Source organism: Hyaena hyaena, unplaced genomic scaffold (assembly GCF_003009895.1).
Source record: "Hyaena hyaena isolate Hyena2069 unplaced genomic scaffold, ASM300989v1 scaffold_231, whole genome shotgun sequence".
NCBI lineage: Eukaryota > Metazoa > Chordata > Mammalia > Carnivora > Hyaenidae > Hyaena > Hyaena hyaena.
In genome coordinates, this window is record NW_024080862.1 from 1,765,315 (window position 1) to 1,788,625 (window position 23,311).

Sequence of the window (23,311 nt, forward strand, 5' to 3'; positions counted from 1 at the left end):
ATTTTATTTTTTAAAAAAATATTCATTTTTGAGAGAGCGCTCAGGGGAAGGGCAGAGAGAGGGACAGACGATCCAAAGCAGGCTCTATGCTAAAAGCAAAGAACTTGATGTTGGGGCTTGAACTCATGAATGTGTGAGAATCATGACCTGAGCTAAAGTCAGATGCTCAACTGACTGAGTCATGCAGGTGCCCCAGGGTATTATTTTAAAATTGTGTGTGCAGGCATAGGTTTATTCTACGTGAGTTCCAGGTCAGGATAGTAAAGGAGGAGTCACAAAATATGTTTAAAAAGGAAGCGAGGTGCCTGCTGGGGTGGAGCCCCTGGACGTTCACATTCAGTGGGGGCGATTGCCCACACACCATTGCTAGACTCCCCTTCCCCACCCAGAGGGCCTGGCGAAGGGTGGGGGGTGGGCCTCCGTCGGGAAAGCTTCTCAGTGCCAGCAGGACGAATGGGGTGTCCAGCTCTGTTCAGGGAGAGACCCCTGCCCGTGAGAGGTCTGGCGAGGAGAGTCTCTAGGAGCAGGGACATGTCAGGGAAACAACAAAGTGGGGCTTGGGTGGCAACATGTCCAGGGGTTGGGTTTGCACCCGTTTCAGAAACCAGGACACCGCTGCCAAATCTTCGAGAGACTTCATAGAAGATGGTGTGTGTGGGGGGGGAGGGGGGTTGGCTGAGGGCGCCACCCAGGCTTTGCCAGGGCTCAGGCAGCACCAGACTCGGTTTTCTGGAGTGACAGGGACCTGGTAAGAAAATAGTTCCTGTGGACTGTGGCTGCCTTCCGGGCTCGACATCCTGGGGCCCTTTTCTGACTGATGGACTGATGTCAGTCTAAGCACAGCCAGTGCCTCTGCCAAAAACAAAAACAAAAACCCAAAAAACAAAACCCCCAAAACCAAAGATACAAACGTGATTAGAGACAACCAAGAAACTTAAAACTTACCTGCTTCAGCTCTTATTCAGGACCCACTGAACTTAGTTTTCCAAAAAATTCCAACGAACTTAGTTACCTGGTTTCTTAGGTGCTGACACAATGCAAACCAGCAGCTTTTAATCAACACTGGCACAAGTGGTAACAAGACTGAAGAAACTACAGAAAGCAATCCAGGATGATTGATCACGGGGACAACAGAGTCCAGAAGAGAATTATAGACCAGCTCTCTGGCCCGCTTGGCTTCAGGGCTGTGACCCCATTCTGGCTTAATAAGCGACCTTTGGCACATACCTCAGTTGCTCTCAGGTTCCTTCTCCCTAAAATGGCTCACTGTGAAGATCAGTAAAGTAATGGAACAGCAATCCTTAAGTATTGAAGAAGCATGTGGCTGTCAGTGATGACTGGTTTGTGTGTGTGTGTGTGTGTGTGTAAAAACAGTCATAAAGCACAGGCTTACTTATCCTCTGCCCTAAGTAGGCACTTATAACAAACATTTTATGGAGAATTTTGTTTGGAAACTAAATTGTTGACAACTTAGTTAAACTAAACTTCATTTGGATTACTAAAATGTTAATAGTCGTTAGGGAGGTGGATGGTTAACCATTTTTCCTCTTTAAACTTTTCTCTGTTTCCTATAATGATTGTATTTGAGTTTCCTCCCTCTCTTTCCCTTCTTACCATCCTAGATGCCTGGCACCTGATAGCTCGGTACTTGTGATTGGAGCGAACGTGGGAACTGACCCAGATCATAGTCTCCTACAGAACAGTGCTTTTGGCTGTGATTACAAGTGTAACCTAGAGGCACCTGGGTGGCTCAGTCGAGTGGCCGACTCTTGATTTCGGCTCAGGTCATGATCCCAGGTCATGGGATAGAGCCCTTAGGAGGGCTCCATGCTGAGCATGTAGCCTGCTTAAGATCCTCTCTCAGTGTCCCTGGGTGGCTCAGTGGGTTCAGCTCTTGATTTAGGCTCACATCATGATCTCAAAGTTTATGAGATTGAGCCCCATGATGGGCTCTGCGTTGATGGCTTGGAGCCTGCTTGAGATTCTCTCTCCCCCTTTCTCTCTCTGCCCCTCCCCCACTCATGCTCTCTGCTCCCCCTCTCTCAAAATAAACATTTTTTTAAAAAAAGGAAAAATCTCTCTCTCCCTCTGCCCCTCCCCCTGCTTGCACTTGCTCTAAAAAACAACAAAAACAAGTGTAGCCTCTATCATGATGAGCACTGGTTGTTGTCATTGAATTCTACTCCTGAAACCAATATTGTACAGTGTGTTAACTAACTAGAATTTAAATAAAAAATTGGAAAAAAAAAATCATACCCTGTGTCTGGGGAAACCACAGCAGAGTAAATGAAGTTCTTTAGCTGTCTACTCACCTAAGTTACACACTTCATGTTTAGCTACTGGGGAAGGAGGTGCTCATTCAGATGCCAGGACTCCGGGGCTTCACACCCAGGAGCCCGCGTGGCCTGTGGTCCAGCAGGCCAGGCCCCCGGCTGGAAACGGGCAGACAAAGGCTTTTCTCTGGCAGCTTTGTTCTCTCACCATAATCCATCTCACCAGTGTGAGGCTCTGGCAAAGGGTAGCAACTCATTCAGAAGTTCCACTTCTACAAATTAAATAAAAACCCAACTGAAATGTAGTAGGTGCTAAAACTTGGTTTTGAACTTTTATTAAAAAAATATATTTGCAAACATATAAAATTTAGGATGAAAAATGCTCATTTGAAAACATGTAATAACTTAATATTTGCAAACATACACAGATGGTATAAAACCCATACCATTAAAAATGTTAACGATGCAGTACTGCGCTTGCTCATGGAACAAAATCCTTGCTGTAATCCCAGAGCTTCTCACCTCCACACCTCAGGGAGCGGAGAATCTGGCACACGGAAAGTCATGAGAGCAACGTGGCCAAAGAAGTAATACAGAATAAAAAACCATTTAGAACACATATTTTAAAAACACATTTCTTAAGGATCACACAGATAAAAGGGAAACACACTTCTGCATTTTTCCCCATTCAAAGTGAACGATATTGCATCTTAGCATTTCAAATGAAGATGTCAAATACAAAACCGAGTGAAACATTGCACACGTCTCCTGCTGAATTTGCTAGAAAACAGGCTCCTTGAGGCCCTGGCCACTCAGGGAAATGTTCTCAAGCAAGGCTTTTAAAAAGCTCGTCTAAGTTGCTTTACTTGGTTTAGATCTTAACATTCTATACACCTGGAAACACAGGGCATTCTTGGTTCCAGAAGGTACTTTGAACACAACCAAAGAAAACCAAAGATAGGTAAGAAAGAAACACGTGCTCAGCAGCAAATATGCAGCAAGAATGCAGGCCACCCGTCCCTGTGAATCCTTGTCCTCGCTCACGTGGACCAGGCGCCCTGTGCCTGTGCCACCTCTCATTCCTGTTTCTACGCTTTGCCCAGTTACTGTGTGATGGCTGATTTTATTTTTTATGCAGTTAGGCACCTTCAGTTTCATGTTGCATTATTAGTAATACAATGGCAGTTATGGCCTCTACTACCCAAATGAGAAAACTTCAAACTACATTCTTGGGGGGTGGGGGGGAAGAATAATAAAGCTGCACGGTTTAAAAATATTTACCTAGTACAGGATTTGATAGGGTTTATAGTTCTTACGAGGATACATAGGCAGAAAAAGAACAGATGCTTGACATGCAAAATTGGGCCGGACACATTCTAAACTAGGTCTATGCAGCCTTCAGCAGAGAAGGACCCAAGTGGACTTGGGCTGTTTGCAAAACCCCACTCTGGGACGACTGCCGAAAAGCCTTGCAAGGCGAGCTGTGGACACGCTGCCATGCAGACAGTATGAGAGGCTTCTCCTGACACTGGCTGTCACTTGGAAGCTGAGGATTCAAAGTCCCACCTTAGGAACCCTGGAGAGACGCATGATGAGGTGGGGCTTCTGCCTTAAAGGAGCAAGGCTGTCTGGGAGGTGCAGGAGTCCATCCAAGGACACCATGTTAACTACAACCCAAGAGCAGGGCCACCCACTGGGGCTGGGCGCACAGATGGACATGGGGGCCTAAATGCACAACTAGCAAGAAGCATCTGTGTTTCAGTGTCCATTGTGACTTCACTACGGTTTGAAATGAAGGTTCCCTTGAAGTCACCGCAGCAATGTAAACATGCAGCCTAAGCCAGCATGAGGTTCTGGAGAGGAAGTGTGACCAAGGAGTAAGGCAGCTGAGCTGTGACTTCCGGGCCAGGGTCATCCAGCTGCGACTATTCAGGCTCGGCCTGACTTTTCTAGGGACTCGTTCTGGCCTGAACTTCCTGGTAATCATGATGGTGAACTTCTGGCTTCTGGATTTTAAGTTAATCCTATGTAAATCTGGGAGCTGAAAACAGGCTTACCCTTTTCAAGTCTCCATGACTTGGGCACTTAAAAGTTGATTTTCCCGCTAAGGAAACCTTATCATAGATTCTCTTTTCTCTAACATATTCCTGGCTTGGATTAAAGGGTGAACATTAACAGATCTGATTGCAGACCCTCTTTAGGAAAGTCACTCTTAACTCTCACATAATATTATACATACTCAAATCATTTCAAGTCAAATGCTGATTACAAGAATCCCTTGATTCTTCCATGTACCAAAGCTCACTGAAGCTACACTGGGGGTGTGATCAAACCTCTCCTCTGAGAAACTGTTTCTGGAGTGGCACGCACCCGCCCCACCTCCCCCCAACACCATCTCCTGCTGTAACACTCTATATCCTACTTCGACGTTCTCCTTCCTGGGTGACATATGAGCAATTCATTTTTGGTTGCTGAATTTACACACTACTTTTAAAAAACAACTATTTCCAATGGAGTATGAGAACATAGGAGCTTCCCTGACATTTGCGCAATTCACAAATAACTAGGTAGACAGAAAGAGAAGACACTAAATTGACAAGCAGAAAAGGTGCCCAGGAAGCATGTTTAGATCAACAAGATCAAATGAAGTATTCTTTATGCTAAAAAAGAACTAAGACCAAACTAAAACATGTCATTCACAATTAATTTTCTAAAATCTCAGCTAAGAAAAAAAAAATCTATGGATTTATGATTGAGTTACCATTAAAGCTTAAATGATTGTTCCCAAGGGACCATCACATCCATCAGCATTATTCACAGCTAATCTTTATGCTAGCTGGTTGAGCCAATTGGGTTTTTACCCCATCATTAAATAGTGCTCAGAAAAGTAAGCAGTGCATCTTAATTGGTTAAATACTACAAAATGATCTGTATCATAGAAACGAAGACACTTTCATTCAAAGAGTATCTTAAAATTACTATTGCTGAAATAAATCAAAATCTACATTAAAATATTACTAATCACCATTACATGCCATAAAAGAATAAATATAAATCATGGCAGGTCAATAGCAGCATGACAAAGCATCTTTACATATTTTCACACTTTGGGCTGCACAAGTACTCACAGCCTAGGAATACATTGGTAAAGTTCTGAATTTCACACGCTGTTTTTACCTCCATATTCTACAATAAAGTAAGGGCAGTATGAATAACGGCTCCCTTTTCTGCATAGCTTTAAAACCTCTCTCAGTAGACTCGAGGAATGGAACCAGAATGGCTTTGTTAGATTGGTCCACTGATCCTTTTGTCAAAGTGTTAAGGAAAACAATCAACAATGATTTCTGTGTTTACACAGAAAAGGAAAATAAGGCTACACTTAACACGAAACTTAACATTTCCCAAACCACTCAAGAGTTTAACGTAAAGTGAAGGTTTCTGACCGCACTGGGTCTTTACCAGCCCCAGCCTCTGCTTCAAAGGTGTGACATGCTACTCCCACACCGTCACAGGGCCTGGAAGGGCCCTCGCCCCATGGTGTCACTGCCCTGGGAGCCACTGCATGGCAGCACTGGGGACACTTAGCAGAAAACACAGCTGAGAAATTTCAGAACTTTTAAGGCCCAGACGGGGCATTCATATAAAATATTCTTCACTTGAACAAATCAGTCTTAATTTGCCAACTTAAACTCTGATCCTTAAAACTCAAAGCTACTTTGCACAGAGCGGACTTCGGCTCTGTTCAGAACGTGACTGTCAGCCTAAGGCTCGAGTTTCTGTGGGGGGAGGGGAGGAGCAGGGGAAGGGGTGCGGGTGGGGCTGAACTCTGCTGCAAGGCTGGTGAGCCCCCCTCCCTAAGACCTCGAAAGTGAAAGCAAGCTGACAATCAGACTCCTAATTTCACATCCTTTCTTAGAGCTGATGAAAACACCCACACAACTTTAACACAATGGTCTTTTTTTTGTTTTTGCCTTTTTTTTTTTTTTTTTGTCAAAACAAAGGTCTGCTGGTGATGCTTCACAGTGAAACCTCCATTATCACTGAGAACGTCACTTGGAAAACATTCTTAAGGAGTGAGTCTCTTTCTCATAGGCTCAATTTCAGGATTCTCACAACTTAAAGTTCTGTTTAGAAGTTTCCATGATGAGGCCTATTTGTTTATGAGGTCGACATTCTGCCTTCAGATTTATTCTGCTCCAGTCATAAGTTGTGGTTGTCTTTGTTCTTGGTCAGAACCTGCAGGTAGACTTCGTGAAGTGTACTGAGGAAGCCGGAATCGTTCTGGAAGAGATGGTAAGGTTTCATTTACCTCAGGAGAACTTACTTCCTTGAAAAAGCTTAGGAAAAAACCTGTATACATGATTTGTAGAACTAATTACCCAAAGAATCCCACCACCCGGAGACAACTGCAATTGATGCTCTGGAATTCACTTAGTCACTTTTCCACTAGGAGCGTATGCTCAGAAAGAGAGAAACGTTACTCCTGGCTAGTCCTGAATTTACTTTATGAACTAATTTTCTAAGAAGAACTTCCATATTTTTTTAAAAAAAATTAAAGAATGAAAGTTTAAGGGCTCCGCCGACGTCCCATGTACCTTTATCAGATGTATTAATGTGTCCTGGAGCTGCGCCTTGCTGAGAATAATGGAAGGCTTTCTCTGATGTTCTGCTGTCCCAACAGTCAGGGGAGAGGGCGCGCTGCCTTTCCTCTCGAGGTCTGCGGACCTTGTAACTGTCTGCTGGAAGACACTGGGGGACAGCAGGACTGAGGACACTGCCGTGGTTGTTGCAGTGACCAGCGTGGGGCCTGCGACCTGCAGGGGACAACGGTCATGAACAGAGCTTGTTAGCTGAAGGACGAAGGGCCACTTATCGGGATGTCAATTCTGATCATCACAGAAGGGAAACAGGACCACAGCCAGGTATGCACAGTGAGAACAATCCTAAGGTAATTAAGGATGTGAAGTTTTATATGGGGAGCAGGGGAATGACTGGAAGAAGGCAAGAGGGAACTTTCTGGGGTGATGGAAATGTTACGTATCTTGACTGGGTGGTTACCCAAGGAATATATGTGTGTTAAAACTCATAAAACATCTGCATTTTATTATCTATATTTTACTTAAAAAATGGGGGGGATGATAAAAAAAATCCAGTTATACAAAGCATTAGTTTCTTTTGTAGTGTTTAATACATTTATTACACCACTAAAGGTACGGAAGATACAACTCTTAACAAATAAAACAAACATCTACTCCCATTTAGATGTGCTTCTATGCTAATGATGGCTAACCATCGGAATACACTAAGCCAGGAATGATCAGTATTATAATAATTCCCACATCTGATACAATCAACAAACATCTATATTCCTTTCTCTTATCTGTCACCCCCCTCATTTATAAACTGCCATGTGGCGGAGTGAGGTGCGGGGAAGACCAGTTCACACCACCCGTCAGGAGCTGGCTGCAGGGGATGTTCTGAGACTCGAGAGGCATAAAGGCTCAAAGGCAAATGGGAACATAGAAGTTTAGGAACTGAAAAAAATAAGTGTGCATTTTGAGGCTGGTAGGTAATGGAGAGTGGGGACAACTTTTAAAAAGTGAAGCAGGAGAGAATAAGCAAAGGACAGAGTGCGCAGGCCTGGGAGGCTCTGTCATTACAGCCGTGGGAAGCAAGGAGAGCCCGAAGCGCAGCCCAACTCCTGACCAGGGCATCATAGCTCTTCCAGGGCAAAGAGTATCCCCTCCTCACGGAAACCAGGCTGACGTGCGCTCAGCTGAGCCTGCCCTGGGTATGGTCAGGGAAGCCATCAGTACAGAGAGGGTGACTGGAAGCCCACAGGGGCCGTGGCGATGAACTCGGCCAGGGCTGGAGGGATGCCTGGCCTCCAAGGGGCATCCAAGAGGGCTTAGGCTTGAAAGCTACAGCTTTCCACTCCAGTTACAATGTTCTACGGCATACACAGCCGAAGAACTTAAATATAACGTGTTCTTCAGAGAAAGGGGATCCTTACCGGGATGGCACTGGATAACACCTTAGGCTGGACAAAGACTTCAGGTTCCTGGTTTTGCTGCATAGACTGCAATGTTTAAAAAGAAAAGATGAACAGACCTAGCAAGTGACCATGAAGATTTCCCAGCAACCGGGGATAAACCCATATTAGCAATAAGGAATAGTTCAGCCATTAACTAGCTCCTAGACTCTAGAGGGAAGAGGCTGACAGCAACTTGTGACAATGTAACCAACGTGTCACCTGTGAGGTCAGGGCTCTGGGACAGCCTCCAACCCCTCGGGCTCCCCAAGAGAGGGGCTGTGTGCAGAGCCATCAAGGCGTCTCTAAGGAGAGAATGGAAACCTGTGTCTAAGAGCTGGGGACAGCCCAAGCACATTTGTGGAGTCTGTAGGGATGCCATCGCTAAGGTGATATCGACTCTGGACAGGTGGCACTAAACAGTCCTCATGCAGAGTCACATTCCACGTGCTACATTCTGTCCTCATTCATTGGGAGACAAAGAACTTCTTTTGTTAGAGCAAATACATTAGAATTCAGTGAAGCCCCAGGCCCTAAGTGAAATGGAAATGGAAATGTGCACATGTGTAAGTGTCCCCTGCGAGGAGGCACATGTAGGCCTGAGACTGTTAACAGCGAGGGGGCAGCGTTCAAGACTGCTGGCTGCGCGTCTAGAGCAGCAGGAACAGTGGCGGCAGGGGTGTGGCAGAGGGGTGACACCAATCTGTTAGAACATTCTCCTTACACTACAGAGAACCTCAACAAATGGTCCAAAATGAAAATTTAAAAATACAACCAATATATTAAGTTACCTGTCTTTCTGTGCAAGATTTTAAAGGACTGGAACAGAACAGTCCATTAACTAAGAAATCACATACAATTATTATGACAGGCTTGTCTGTATAATATTTGGTAAAATGTTAAGACTATGGATTCTTATTAAAGGGCACGGGACTGCAATGCTGGAAGACGACACTGCTCTCGAGAGAAGGCTGTGCCCCTCTCGAGAAGTTGTGTGATCTTGTACACATCACTGCAGTCGGAGCGGACTCTCATCGGCACACTCACCAGCCTCATCCCTCAGAGCGACAAGCCTCTTCACGCCCTACCCTCAATCGACCACCAGGTCCCACTGCTCACACCTGTTAACAAACCCGGTGGTCCACACTCCTGAGGTCAGGCCCCACCAGCTCAAGCTGGTGTAACCGCCTGGCCTCCTTCCAGACGGTGGCCCCACTTCTGGCTTCTCCTTTCCCTGCTCACCACCTCCCCTCAAAGCCCTAGAAAGGCCCCCTGGGGGCCTGAGAACAAGCCTCGGACTCCTTCACGGAGTTTACAGTCCTGCCTCTCAGCCCGTACCTACGTCCCCATGTTCCTTCCCCAGGAGGCCCAGCCACACTATAGGTCTTTAAGTTCAGCAAAGTTCAGCCGCGTCTCATCTCTCGGCTTCTGCACCCTATTTTCCCTACCTCAAACCCTTCTCTACACCCAGGGAAGGTCTTTAGATCTCAGCTGAACATGAGCTTCACTAGGAAGTTTTACTTGATCCCGTATCTCCAAATCTGGGGACAATCTGGATCTCTGGTCCTGGGTCAAATGTGGACTCCTGGACTTGTTGGGCAGAAACAAAAAACCTCCCTACAATGCATGGCCTGACAGGAAAATACCAATACTGTTTTTAGCTTGTATCAATTGATGAATCTGGGAAAGTGGAACTGAGTCACAACACCATGTACCAACGGTCTGGCTGTTCATTACTGGGCTTCTCATCTCCCGTCTTCCAGTCCCAGATGTACCAGACAGACGTCTCTTTGAAGCCACTGTGTCACGGGCATCAACATCAAGGCCTCTGCAGCCCCACACCACCCAGTAAGTCCCCCAGCCTCCGACAGTACCTGAAGGGGAGCAAGCACCATGTTGCTGAGGGATGCTGAGGCCCGTGCTGCTGTGGTCTTAGGGGGAGGCTCGATGAAGCTCTCAGGTGTGGCCAGCTGGCCGGCGGCTGGACAGAAGCCGGGTGTCATGGCACTTTTCCCAAGTGACTGTGTCTGTATTTGGTCATGCTGTGGGGTCAACCTGAGTTTCTGGAGAAGATCAACGCTTGGGAGTGAGGTACCAGCTGTGTTTGTCACGCTCAGCGGGGCCCTGAAGGGGCTCTGGGTGGCAGTCAGATTGGTGTGGCTCAGCTCAGGGACCGGCTGGCTCAGGAGCGGAGACCTCTGTCTCGGCGTGGTCTTCACTGCCTGTATCATGGTGGTGTTTCGGGGTAAGCTGGGGGGAACCTGTGCCGTAGGAGCTTCTGCTGGTAGAGTCGGACTGAGCACAGGGCGCAGCGGCATGGCATAGCCAGGGGCCTGCTTTTCACTGGACTGTGCGATGGAGGCAGGGGTGATCAGCACCGGGGCGGGGACTTCAGTTTGGACTGAGTGGTGGGCAGCAGGATGGACACCCAGGTTTTCCGACTGAGGGGCTCCTCCTGACTGCTCAAAGGGAAATGGTAAGAATGAACTGGGCTCTTTCTGGGAGGCATCTCCTGGTAGCTTCTCCATTTCTTCTGAATCCAGACCCACAATGGTTGGCTGTTCTTTTGGCAAAGAGGTTCCAAATAATTCTTCCACGGTCAGATGTTTGTGTCCAGATGGAGCAGACTGAAAAACAAATCAAACTGCCCAATGAAGGAAATCTCTCACAAACCAGTATAACCAGACTTCTTTCCCATGAACCAAAGCAGTTTGAAGAAGCAAGGATAGAGGAGCCTGACATTAAGGACATGGAACAAACTGGAGATGTGCTATGGCTTAAGGCCAAATGCATCTCGTCTCCCCACGCTGGTGGGTAGAAATCTCTATTTGTAATAAAATCCAAGTTTTAGGGCCTCCCAGTATAGTGTGAGAATTCAACTTGTTTTCTTGGCAAAGGGATATAATGTAAAGGAGAAATATCTTATTACAAAGTTAATGGTGCTTAGTTACCCTATATCAGTAACACAAGCAAGGAAATAATACTCAAGAGGACAAAGGGACCAAACGCTGAGTAAGTAATCCTACCTTTATTTTCATAGTTCTTGATAAAAAGCTAGGCACTGCACCCTGAGGACTAGGTCTTAAGTACCAGAAAATAAACGGAACCATTTTTTAAAATAGCAGGCCATTCCTCCTTCCTACTAGCAGATCACAGAATCCTTCAGAAGCAGCAGACATGTAGGTCTGAGAACGTTAATGGCATCTGCTGTAGTGGTCTGGCTTACTGGCGCCACTGTGCTGATGGGGAGGAATATTTATGCCTTCCACTCCTGAGCGTCCCACACCTTCCCTGCAGGCAGGATGGCCATATTCATTTACCCTTTGTTTTTGGAATGCCCGCAGGGTGCCAGGGCCTGCTCTGACCTGGGCCCCCCAGGACACAGTAGGGAGTGAGAAAAAAGGCCTGACCCCGACAGGGCTTGTGCTCCAGTGGGGAGACTAACCTACGTACTCTGAAAACACACACAGACTCAACAAACGGTTTCATTCCAAAAGCATGTGCACTGTTTAGTTGCTCAGCTATATGTTCACGTGGGGAAAGGTACTTCACTGACACACGGCTTTGTGCCTCAGAAGGCCTATGGAGGCCCGACACTACAGTGCCCCCGAAGGAGAAGGACATGGGCACTATGGTGTGACCGCATTTCTACAGGAAAAAAGCGCTGGTTTTCCCAGGAAAGTGTTTGCTGCAGCTGTGTCATAAGTCGTTACAGGTTTCCCCTGCTATCTGAAGGTGGAGCGTTCCTGGGAAATGTTCCTAAGCCAAAATGGCAGAAAGTGAAAAAGCAATTACCATTAACTCATATGGAAAAATTTTGAGCGTTTCTAGATCCCCAAAATAACCCCTCTTTGGATTTTCTTTAAATTTTTTAAAAAATATTTGTTTATATTTGAGAGAGAGAGAGAGTGAGCACACGTGTGTGGGGAAGGGGCAGAGAGAGAGGGAGACACAGAATCTGAAGCAGGCTCCAGGCGCTGCACTGCCAGCACAGAGCCCGACGTGGGGGTTGAACCCATGAACCATGAGATCATGACCTGAGCCAAAGTCAGATGCTCAATCAACTGAGCCACCCAGGTGCCCCTCTCTTAGGCTTTTCTGATACCTTAGAACACATCTTGCTAACAGGTGCTCACAGACCCAGGTCAAGCCTGTGGCAGCCTGAGGCTGGGTGCTGAGTGTGGTGCCCGGTGAAGGGGCTGGGCAGGCTGCCCACTGCCTCTGTAAGAGCCTGCTGCAACTCACTTTTTACCTCTTCTCACACAAGCAAAAATCCTCTTTGGATTTCTTTCGGTTGGCAAAATAGTTACCGATGTAGGTCTTTCCTAAAAGCAAAAGTGGCTTAATGTGAACTCTGGAAAAGGGGACGGTGGGGACACTTGCATCGGGTTTCACAGGTTCCCAGGACAGTGCTGAGATGGGCAGGGTGGGAAAGAGAGGTAACCGGGGAAAGGAGGCCAGCACCCAGGAGTGAGGGTGCAGGGCAGCTTACTTATGAGGGATGGATGCAAAGTTAAGGGGGCGCCACTGGGGTGTCTCATCACCGGAAGACTCCTCCAGTAGAAAACTGTAATTTCGTACTGAGCCATTTCTTCTTAGAAAACATTCAATTAAGAGAATTAATGTAATATACTTGGCAAGTTAATGGGACAAGGGGACAAGTGAAGGGATTCTCAAATGGCAGATTCAGTGCCCCCCCCCCAATTAATAACGTTATAGTCACAACACTTCCTAGCACTTTAAGGGATTTTCCCGATTCAGATCTCACTTCAAATACAAGGCAGCACTAACATCTATTATAAACTGTGGAGGTAAAAAAAATGCAAAAGATTGTATATGGCTTAATTTCCTTATGTTTTTACTTTCTTTTTTAAAAATATTTTATTTATTTTTGAGAGAGAGATAGAGACAGCGTGAGCAGGGGAGGGTCAGAGAGAGAGGGAGACACAGAATCCGAAGCAGCCTCCAGGCTCTGAGCTAGTTGTTAGCACAGAGCCCGATGCGGGACTCGAACCCACCAACCGTGAGATCATGACCTGAGCCGAAGCCGGACGCCCAACCGACTGAGCCACCCAGGTGCCCCTGTTTTTACTTTCTGAAAAAGTTGTAGAGCTTAGGATCTGAAATCAAAGATATCCAGATTCAACTCCCAGCTTAACTGGGAAAATTACAGTCTCTCTATTTAGTTACCTCATCTGAAAAATGGGGGGAATTATGGCGATTACCTCTCACAGAGCTGATGTGAAAGTTAAATTTTCAATATGATATCTGGTGCCCAAAAAGCATTTAATAAATGGAACTTGGCTATTAACATTATATAAACACCAGTCTTACAAGCAGTCATAATAAACCTGTCTTTGCATATGTTTTAAGAAACATTAAATACCACGTTAGAATATTAAAAATTCATCAAATCCTTCTGGAATATCATACCCTCATGATGCAAAATAAAAACACTATCACCTGATGAGCTATCAAGGCTGAAGTATTATAAATTTGTCACGCCCTGATACAAGGACTCATTAACGACATGGTTGTTGGGGCACCTGGGTGGCTCAGTCAATTAAGTGTCCAACTTCAGCTCAGGTCAGGATCTCACAGTTCATGAGTTCAAGTCCCACATCGGGCTCTGTGCTGACAGCTCAGAGCCTGCAGCCTGCTTTAGATTTTGTGTCGCCTGCCCCTCCCCTGCTCATGCTCTCTCTCTCTCTTTCTCCCCCTCAAAAATAAACAAACATTAAAAAGAAAAAAAGACATAGTTCTTTATTTAAAACTCACTGGTATCATTTCAAATCCATTCAATGTAACTCAAAAACAGAGAATTCTTATTTGGGACACACTTATCGTCCTCTATGTCCTGGCCACATAACTGTAGTAAGTAGGGATGCATAGGTTCCATTTCCCCAGATGGGCACTAGGATTTATTTACTTTTAGATCTCTGACATCATAAATGTCTACTGATGATAACAGTCATAACCGCACCCCCCGCACATTTCTGACAGTGATGGTAAAATATACATACCCAAAGCTATGATTTTAGCCATATTTAAGTGTAAAACTCAGCAGCATTCAGTATATTCACAATGCTGTATAACTACCACCATTATCTACTTCCTGACTCACAGCCCCTGATAATCTCTATTCTACTTTCTGTTCCTACGAATTTGCCTACTCTACGTACCTCATTTAAGTGCAATCATATAATATTTGGCCTCATGTGACTGGCTTATTTCACTTTGGCATAGTGTCCCTAGAGTTCATCTATGCTGTACCATGTGTCAGAATTTCCTTCCTTTAAAAAAAGCTGACAAATACTCCATCTGGGTGCATACACCGCATCTGGCTCATCCGTTCATCTGAGCACTGACACTTGGGCTGTTTTCACCTTTTGGCTATTATGAATAATGTTGCTACAAACATCGGTAATAAAGTACCTGTTTAATCCCTGTTTTCAATTCTTTTGGGTAGACATCCAGGAATAAAACTGAGGATCTGGCAAACTGTTTTCCAAAGCTGTTGCACCATTTCACATTCCTACCAATGATGCCAGAGGGTTCTGACTTCTCCACATTCTTGCCAACACACCGGCCATTAGTATGTCTTATTTGAAAAAATGACTATGGAAGTCATTTGCCCATTTTTGAGTTGGGTTAATTCTTTTTTATACATATTATGTTTAGAACAAAATGGTCAAGATCGTTTGGCAAAAAGTACTGGAAAACTACACTAATACAAATTATATGTCAATCTTCACCACCACATCCTGTTTTATATATGTATATAACACACAAAACAACGTTTGGGTATATGTACTTTGAGAAATACAGGCCACATTGAGGCTATTCTATTTTACAAAAACTTGAGTCTTTCCCAGGTAAGAATACAAATATTTGTATGTTACAAGAAAAGAAACAATCAAACAATAGGACATGGAGAAAATTCAACATGAAATACACCTTAGGCTTCAAAAATGGCATGATTCAGGTAGCAATTTTTACCTGTCCAGTGGAACATAAATGGACTTTTGAACAATTAAAATTACGTGCATGTACAATTTGAATGTTTTTACACCTACCCTTAAAAAAAGTTATTTCTAATGGTTTAAAATTGACTTCACACTAAAAAAAGAGACTAGGGTAGCCAAGTGGCTCAGTTGGTTGAGTGTGCAACTTAGGCTCAGGTCATGATCTCGCCGCTCTTGAGTTCGAGCCCCATGTTGAGCTCTGTGCTGATAGCTCAGAGCCTGCAGCCTGCTTCAAATTCTGTATCTCCCTCCCTCTCTGTCCTTCCCCCACTTGTGCTGTCTCTCTCTCAAAAATAAACATTAAAAAATTTTTTTCAAAAAATGAAATCATATTGGAGAGCCCTAAACCCTGATTACAAAAGCAGCAGAAAGCTTCCAGATTTCTCCATGCAGCCTCCCTACAACTTCTCAGACCATCTCTGGAATAGGACGTGTGGTAATTGACTAGGGTTTCAGGGGAATCCCACGTAAGAAGGGATGAATGAAGTTACAACAGCAAGAAGACTGACCACAGGCAGGACACATACTATGTGGGAGGCCCTGTGCCACACACCTCACACGCATAACTCTACTCATCAGTGAGAGCAGTACTATTAGCACTGCCATTTTGTAGGTAACACCCAAGTGTGACAGAACCAGACTCCAGCCCAGTGTTAGCAGCAAGCCCACGTTCTTGACTCCTATGCCCCTGCACTGAGATTTCAAGTAGGAATAGTCTATATTATCTCATCAACTAGATAGTGATCATGACTTCTCGAAAACAGAGGTACATCTAAGCCCTGAATAACTAAGAGGTGGCTACAGGTCAAAATGGGCCCAACTTTTGGAAATATGTGCCTGGCTGCTGAATCAGCCACAAGGGTCAAGCGAATAAAGCATGCTTCTCCACACAAAAGCTCTACAGTCTCTGCATTTGAGAGGACCCTTCTACTTTCTGCCCAGGACAAGAAAAACTGGCTGCACTGCTCTGACTTGGGCTTCTTTTCTCATGGATTCATCTCACCTCATCCATAGAAAAGGTGAATTTTATTCTTCCCTCATGTTTGAAGACGCTTAAAGTCTGGATTCTATGTTTTGCAATGCCTCACTTACATCAAGTGTTAGTCTCACCATTTTCCCTGTGAAATGGAATTCTGGGAGGAAAAGTATGTGCACCACTATACTGGAATATACTGTATTAAGTTTTGCTATTCCTTCCTCACTCTACAGCTCTTGCCACTTAGGGAATTTCCTACTTTTTAAAAATATTTTTTTAATATTTTTATTTATTTTTGAGAGAGAGATAGAGACAGCATGAGCAGGGGAGGGTCAGAGAGAAGAGGGAGACACAGAATCCGAAGACAGGCTCCAGGCTCTGAGCTAGCTGTCAGCACAGGGCCCGATGCGGGGCTCGAACCTATGAACCATGAGATCATGACCTGAGCCGAAGTCAGACGCTTAACCGACTGAGCCACCCAGGCGCCCCGGGAATTTCCTACTTCTGTCTGGATCTAGGGTGTCAATGTGAGATTGCCGACCTAGTCAGTGTACTGGGAACACCAGAAGCTATGTATTGTTTAGGAACCAAAAAGCAATATAAAACATAGCAGAGAAATAGTCCCAAGGGAGTTTTAAACTTTAGTAAGTGAATTATGAACTGAAATGGAATTAGTACTATTGGGAGTGACAAAGTTTGCTCCTCAGCACCAGGTGGCAGTGTGACCAAACAAGTGCACTGTGTGGAGGGGGTCATTACGGAGTTAAGCTAATTTTGGTCAATCACACAGCTTCTGACAAGATCCAGATCACTGTGACCTATAACCTGGGATCTCAGAAGGGTGTGAGAACGAAGGAAGAGCAGCAGCACTATTCTTGTGGGAGGGTACAATTCTCCACGTGCCCAGCGGAACCCTGTGTGCCCACAGGTCCATCACTGGGACTTTTGCTGACAGGCTGAGCAGCTACAGCTCATCATACTCCCCCTTCATCTTTCCTTTTTTTGTTGTTTATTTATTTTGAGAGAAAAAGAGTGTGTGAGTGAGTGTGAACAAGGAAGGGGCAGAGAGAGAGAGAGAGAAAAAGAGAGAAAATCCAGGCAGGCTCTGGGCCATCAGTGCAAAGCCTGATGCGGGGCTTGGGGTCATGAACTATGAGCTCATGACCTGAGCCGAAATCAAGAGTTGGACGCTTAACCAGCTGAGCCACCCAGGGCCCCTCACACTCTCCCTTCATCTTTCAATGGACAGTGTTTTATGGCTCTTAAGGCATTCTTTATGGTCCATTTCTGACTCCCCGTTATTAACTTGGCTTGAAAGTTTATTACTAAGAGTCTTTAATGTGTAATACAATGGAAGCTATGCATAAAAATATATAGTCAAACATAATGATTAAGATTTTGTTTTCTTTGGGGCGCCTGGGTGGCTTAGTCGGTTAAGCGTCCAACTTTCGCTTAGGTCATGATCTCGCGGTTCATGGGTTTGAGCCCTGCGTCGGGCTCTGTGCTGACTGCCAGCTCAGAGCCTGGAGCCTATTTCAGAGTCTGTATCTCCCTCTCTCTCTGACCCTCCACTGCTCACGCTGTCTCTCTCTCTCCTAGGAAAAAAATTTTTTTTGTTTTCTATTTCATTGCAGTTGCCCTATTTGTGGCAAATGAACTTAGTTTTTATTGCTTTTAAAGTGATGGAAACTTTTTCTCTTGATCTTGGTGGTAGTACAATGTTTAAAAGTTACATTTGTAAAAAGTTACAAGGTTTACACTTAGGATTTGAATATATATACTATGTATTAATTATACCCCAGTAAGAAACTGCTCAAATCCTAAAGTAGCTAGATTTTTACAAAATTAACCTGAGTCTCAGGGTGTCTGGCTGGCTTAGTAGAGCATGTGACTCTTGGTCTTGGGGTTGTGAGTTCAAGCCCCACATTGGATGTGGAGCCTACTTAAAATAAAACAACAACAACAAAAAATTAACCTGGCTCTCAGTTTTCACACATACAATACTGACATTAATGCTACCTTCATCTCATGATTATGTAACTTACGTTACCATGTAAAGAGCGATTTTCTGTACAATAAAAATGCTAACAGCAGGTGCCACTGAACTTAAGAAACAAAGCTTAAGAGTGTTTTGATTGTTTTCAATTGCCTGGAAATCTCTGCATAGCTCTCCTCTCCTCCCTGCCTTCCTTCTCCTGGCCGCGGTAATAGGTGCTGCTCCAACCTGCTCTAATACCCATCCAGCCAGGAAGAGAGTGGCCTGGCACCTGCTGTCCTCTGGCGGCGCTCTCTGCTGTGGCGCTCAGGCCAGGCTCTGGTGCCGGGTGGGGCGTCGGGAAACTGCGTGCTTGCCTTATCAGAAAGCAGGCACTGACGTCCTGAGGCTCGTTTGAATTATTCTACTGACGGGTAATAGGAAACCTCTTTTATCCCAAGGTCTGTGTTCAAATGGCTCTCTGGGTCTTGGGTCTGTTTCCTCCTTTGGTTCTCACAAGAACTCTGGGAGGTAGGCGGTGCCCACCCTGATTCAGGTGGTGACCCCATGATTCAGAAAGGAGAGGAGAAGCGACTGCCCACCGAGCACTCGGGGCGGATGAGACAGACCAGAAGGAGTACAGGCAATGCTGGCCCTTCTCAACAGATATTTTGTAAAAATTAAATTTTATGTAGCACAGTTTTTAATATGTTTGACCTTCAGGACTCTAAATGCAAATACGGTAAAAATGGAGCTGGGAATGTAGTATTAAAAAACTGGCTTAAGTTATCATCTAAATATACAAAAACATTATGGATACATTGCTGATGGGAATGTAAAATGGTACAGCCTTTCTGGAAAACACTATGGCAGTTTCTTAATAAACTAAAACCTGACATTACCAAATGACCCAACATCTGCACTCTTGGGCATTTATCCCAGACAAATGGAAATTTGTGTACAAAAACCTGTACAGAAATGTTCACAGAAGTTGGATTTGCAACAGCTAAAAACTGACAGCTGCCCAGATGTCCTTCAACAGATAAATTATTAGAAATGGCCAAACACATTTTGGTACTTCTACTTGACTGGGTGGAAGAGTATAATTCTCGATAAACCTAATAAGTTCAATGAAATCATGCTAAATGAACAAAGAAAAACCCCAAAACTTTCTATATCATTCCATTTTACAGAACATTCTTGAAATGACATTATGAACCGGGGACAGATTCGTGGCTGCCAGGGGTAAGCATGGGGGGAGAGGGAAAGGCAGGAAGTATGAAAAGGGGGGTCAGTGTGAGAATAGGGAAAGGCAGGAAGAATGACAAAGGGGGTCAGTGTGAGAATACAGGGGCAACACTAAGGATCCTTGTGTTCGGTAAGTCTTCCGTATCTTGACTGTGGTGGTGGTGGATGTAGAAAGCTGCGTACGACATAAAATTGCACAGAAATACAGACACGCACATACACACAGAAATGAATATGAATAAAACTGAAGAAATGTGAACTAGATGGGTAGATTTTATCAGTATCCAAGTTGTGATATTGTATTTTATTTTGTAAGCTGTCATCAGTGGGGAAATGGGATCTTTCTGTATTTCTTTCTTTTTTTTTTTAAAGTTTATTTTAAGAGAGAGAGAAGGAGAGAAAGAGAGAGAGAGAACATGTGCACATGTGTGCACGCAGGCAGGGTAGAGGCAGAGAGAGAGGGAAAGAGAATCTCAATTTGACAGTGCGGAGCTCCGTGCAGGGCTCAAACTCAGGAACCGTGAGATCATGACCTCAGCTGAAATCCAGAGTCAGATGCTTAACTGACTTAAGCCACCCAGGTGCTCCTCTGTATTACTTCCTAAAACTGCATGTGAATCTATAATTATCTCAAAATAAAAAGTTTAATTAAAAAACTATGGGTTTTACTTGGTATCTGTTCATTTATCTAACCATTGGCTACAAAGAAAACTAACTTAGTCAACAAATATTTACAATGCTAAGTGTGGAGGATATGGCAATGAACAGGGCAGAAAAAGGGCCTGCCCCCATGGAGCTTACATTCAGGTGGGGCGGAGATGCAATGCACACAGTAAGAAAACCACAAAACAGGTTAGCCGGTGAAGCTTTAGGGAGAAAATAAGGCATGGCAGGATAGGGGGAAGGGTTATTGAAAACAGGGTGACCAGAGAAGGCCTCAGCTGTATGGAGAATGCTAGAGATTTGAAGGAAGAGAGGGAGCAAGCCCTATCTGGGAGGAAAGGGCTCTGGTGAAGGAAATGATGACAAAGGCCTGTCCCGAGGCAGGAGCAGGCCTGGCACATTTGTGAAAACAGAAGGGCCAATGAGGCTGGGGCCAAGTGAGCGAGGCCGAGAGTAAGAGAGGAGGCAGGGTCAGGAGGCTATATCAGGGCAGGCCAGGCAGACCAGCCGCATGGCCCTGGCTTTTACTCAAGGGAGATGAGCCACCACAGGACAGTTTTAAGCACAGGGATGCCGGGATGTAACTCCTGGTTTATCACGATTACTCTGGCTGCTGGGTGAAGAGCAGGGAAGGGAGTGGCAATGGCAAAAGCTCTCCAACCAGAGAGGAGGCTCCTGCAAAATCCAGATGGAAAGCCTGGCCAAAGGACAGGAGTGGATGTGACCAGGGTGTTGCCTGGAGGTATCCACCTCGACAGGTAAAAAAACAAATAGTATTTGTACCGCATTGATATCCTTACAAAATATTACTCTGTGTTTTGTTACCCTGAGCAAAGCCAGGGCTTTAGCCATACAAACCTTATCTTGTGACCCAGATGGCGTCTCTTCTAGGGTCTCGGTGCTTCCCAGATTGGAGAGCTGAGTGCTTGGCTGTAATCCAGGGCTGGAGATATTGGAGTCGCCCATCTGGTTCTGAAATTAAAAAGAAAAGTATATCATGTGAAAAGTTTGCTATTATTTGGCTCACAACACATTTGAGGTTATCAGCAATGCTATTTTAAAAACAAGCAAAATTCCCCCAAATGTTTTGCTTTGGACCCTCTAGTAAATAACTTATAAAATTTCTAGAAAGTGACCACTTGACACTTAGACAATAGTGTGACAATTGTTTTTATATTCCTTTCAAGGAAAACCGTTATTACTTTATCACATATTCTTTTCCATTTTGTTTTTTAATATATGGTGAAATTTTGGGGGCATACAATTCCCATGCACCTGTCCCCACAAGCAGGATGTAAAACATAAAATAGCTCTATTATACCCTAAAAACCTCCCTTATGCTGTCCCACTGCAATCACGTGCTCCCTCTATTCCTGGAAACTAGTTATCTGTTCTCTGTCACAATAGTCTTTTTGAGAATGGCATAAAAAATGGAATGTTGGCTTTTTTCACTTAGCATCTGAGACTCAACCAAGCTGTTGAGGTATTAATAGTTCATTCCTTACTAGTGCTGAGTAGTACTCCACTCTATGACCACACTACCGTCTCATGAAATGCTCACCCATAGGAGGTCATTTGTGCTATTTCCAGTTTTCGATAATTACAAATGGAGCTTTTATGAATATTCAGGTACAGGTTTTTGTGTGGACAAAAACATCAATTCTCGGGGCACCTGGGTGGCTTAGTCGGTTAAGCGTCCGACTTTCGCTTAGGTCATGATCTCGCGGTTCGTGGGTTCGAGCCCTGCGTCGGGCTCTGTGCTGACTGCCAGCTCAGAGACTGGAGCCTGTTTCAGTCTGTGACTCCCTNGGGCTCTGTGCTGACTGCCAGCTCAGAGACTGGAGCCTGTTTCAGTCTGTGACTCCCTCTCTCTCTGACCCTCCCCTGCTCACGTTGTCTCTCTCTCTCTCTCTCCTAGAAATAAATAAAACATTTAAAAAAAAGAAAAAGAAAAAAAAAGCATCAATTCTCTAGAGTAAATACCTAGCAGTGGTATTCCTATGTCATATGGCAAATTTTTGTAGTTTTGCATTTAGATTTAGGATCCATTTTGAGTTCATTTTTGTATAACGTGTTACATTTATGTTATGGTTGTTTGTTTTTTTTTTGTTTTTTTTTTTTGCATACGGATGGCTAATTGTTCCCAACACTACTGGTTGAAGTCACCATATACTCTTAAAACTTAAACTAAAAAGATCTCCTGCATCACCATCACAGATGACAGTCTTGAATGTTTTAAAATTCCTGTTAACTTACATGTAACACCAAAAGTGAAAATAGTTTTAAAGAGAATCTTAAAAACAGATCACTGGGTGGGCACAGAATTATGAATTCGTAGGAACTGAAGTTATATCTGGGCTATGTGATCCATTACCCATGTCAAAATGGACACCAGAAACAGTTTAAAACACTCAAGAAACATACAAACATTGACATACAATGTTATATTGGTTTCAGGTGCACAGCATAGCGATAGACAATTCTATATATCACACAGGGCTCACCCAGGCAACTGTGGTCACCATACGAAGTTATTACAACATTACTGACTATATTTCCTGTGCTGTACTTTTCATCCTCATGACTTACTCCCTTTATAACTGGAAGTCTGTACTTCTTAACCCCCTTCAACTATTTCACCCACCTATGAAATATTTTTTACCACTTGAGCAACACCACCATCAACATGTACTAACACATTATGGAGAATGCTTGGAATTAAACTGTATCAGAGAAAAGCTCAAAATATTGTTCAACACAAGTTCCTAGAGAAGAAGGTATACAACATTCAGAAACATTTTTTAAATTTTTTAAAATTGGGAGTTTTCACATAAAAATCCCAGCTTGTTATTTTTGGAGAGAAGCTGGACTCCTCTGCAACAACTGGCTGGAGCTGAGCAGCACATGACTCTGTGATGCAGGGCCAGGCTCTGTTTGCATCACTGCCACCCTGGCCCACTGCATGTGCTCCTACAGCCCATGTGTTTTTTGGGGCAGCTGAGTCTCCTATACTTAACTCAACATGATCTACAAGATGGGCTGCACTTTAAAAGGTCTCCAGAACTTCAGACATTCTTTAATACATGTGCAGGGCCGTTCTTGGTAGGTTTACTCTGAGTT

General features: G+C 44.5%; 1 protein-coding gene across 3 annotated transcripts in view; it reads right to left on the reverse strand.

Annotated features, from left to right (window-relative positions):
- Nucleotides 1-2,579: 2,579 nt before the first annotated feature.
- DCP1A (decapping mRNA 1A) overlaps nt 2,580-23,311 on the reverse strand; it is a 59,956-nt gene continuing 39,224 nt past the window's right edge. For all 3 annotated transcript variants that reach the window (XM_039243655.1, XM_039243656.1, XM_039243657.1), the window contains 5 exons: nt 21,050-21,163; nt 10,179-10,931; nt 8,287-8,352; nt 6,869-7,087; nt 2,580-6,554 (listed from right to left, as the gene is read on the reverse strand). In XM_039243655.1, coding sequence (XP_039099586.1) covers nt 6,474-6,554; nt 6,869-7,087; nt 8,287-8,352; nt 10,179-10,931; nt 21,050-21,163 — 1,233 coding nt within the window. In that variant the 3' untranslated portion in view covers nt 2,580-6,473. The remainder of the gene's footprint in view (nt 6,555-6,868; nt 7,088-8,286; nt 8,353-10,178; nt 10,932-21,049; nt 21,164-23,311) is intronic.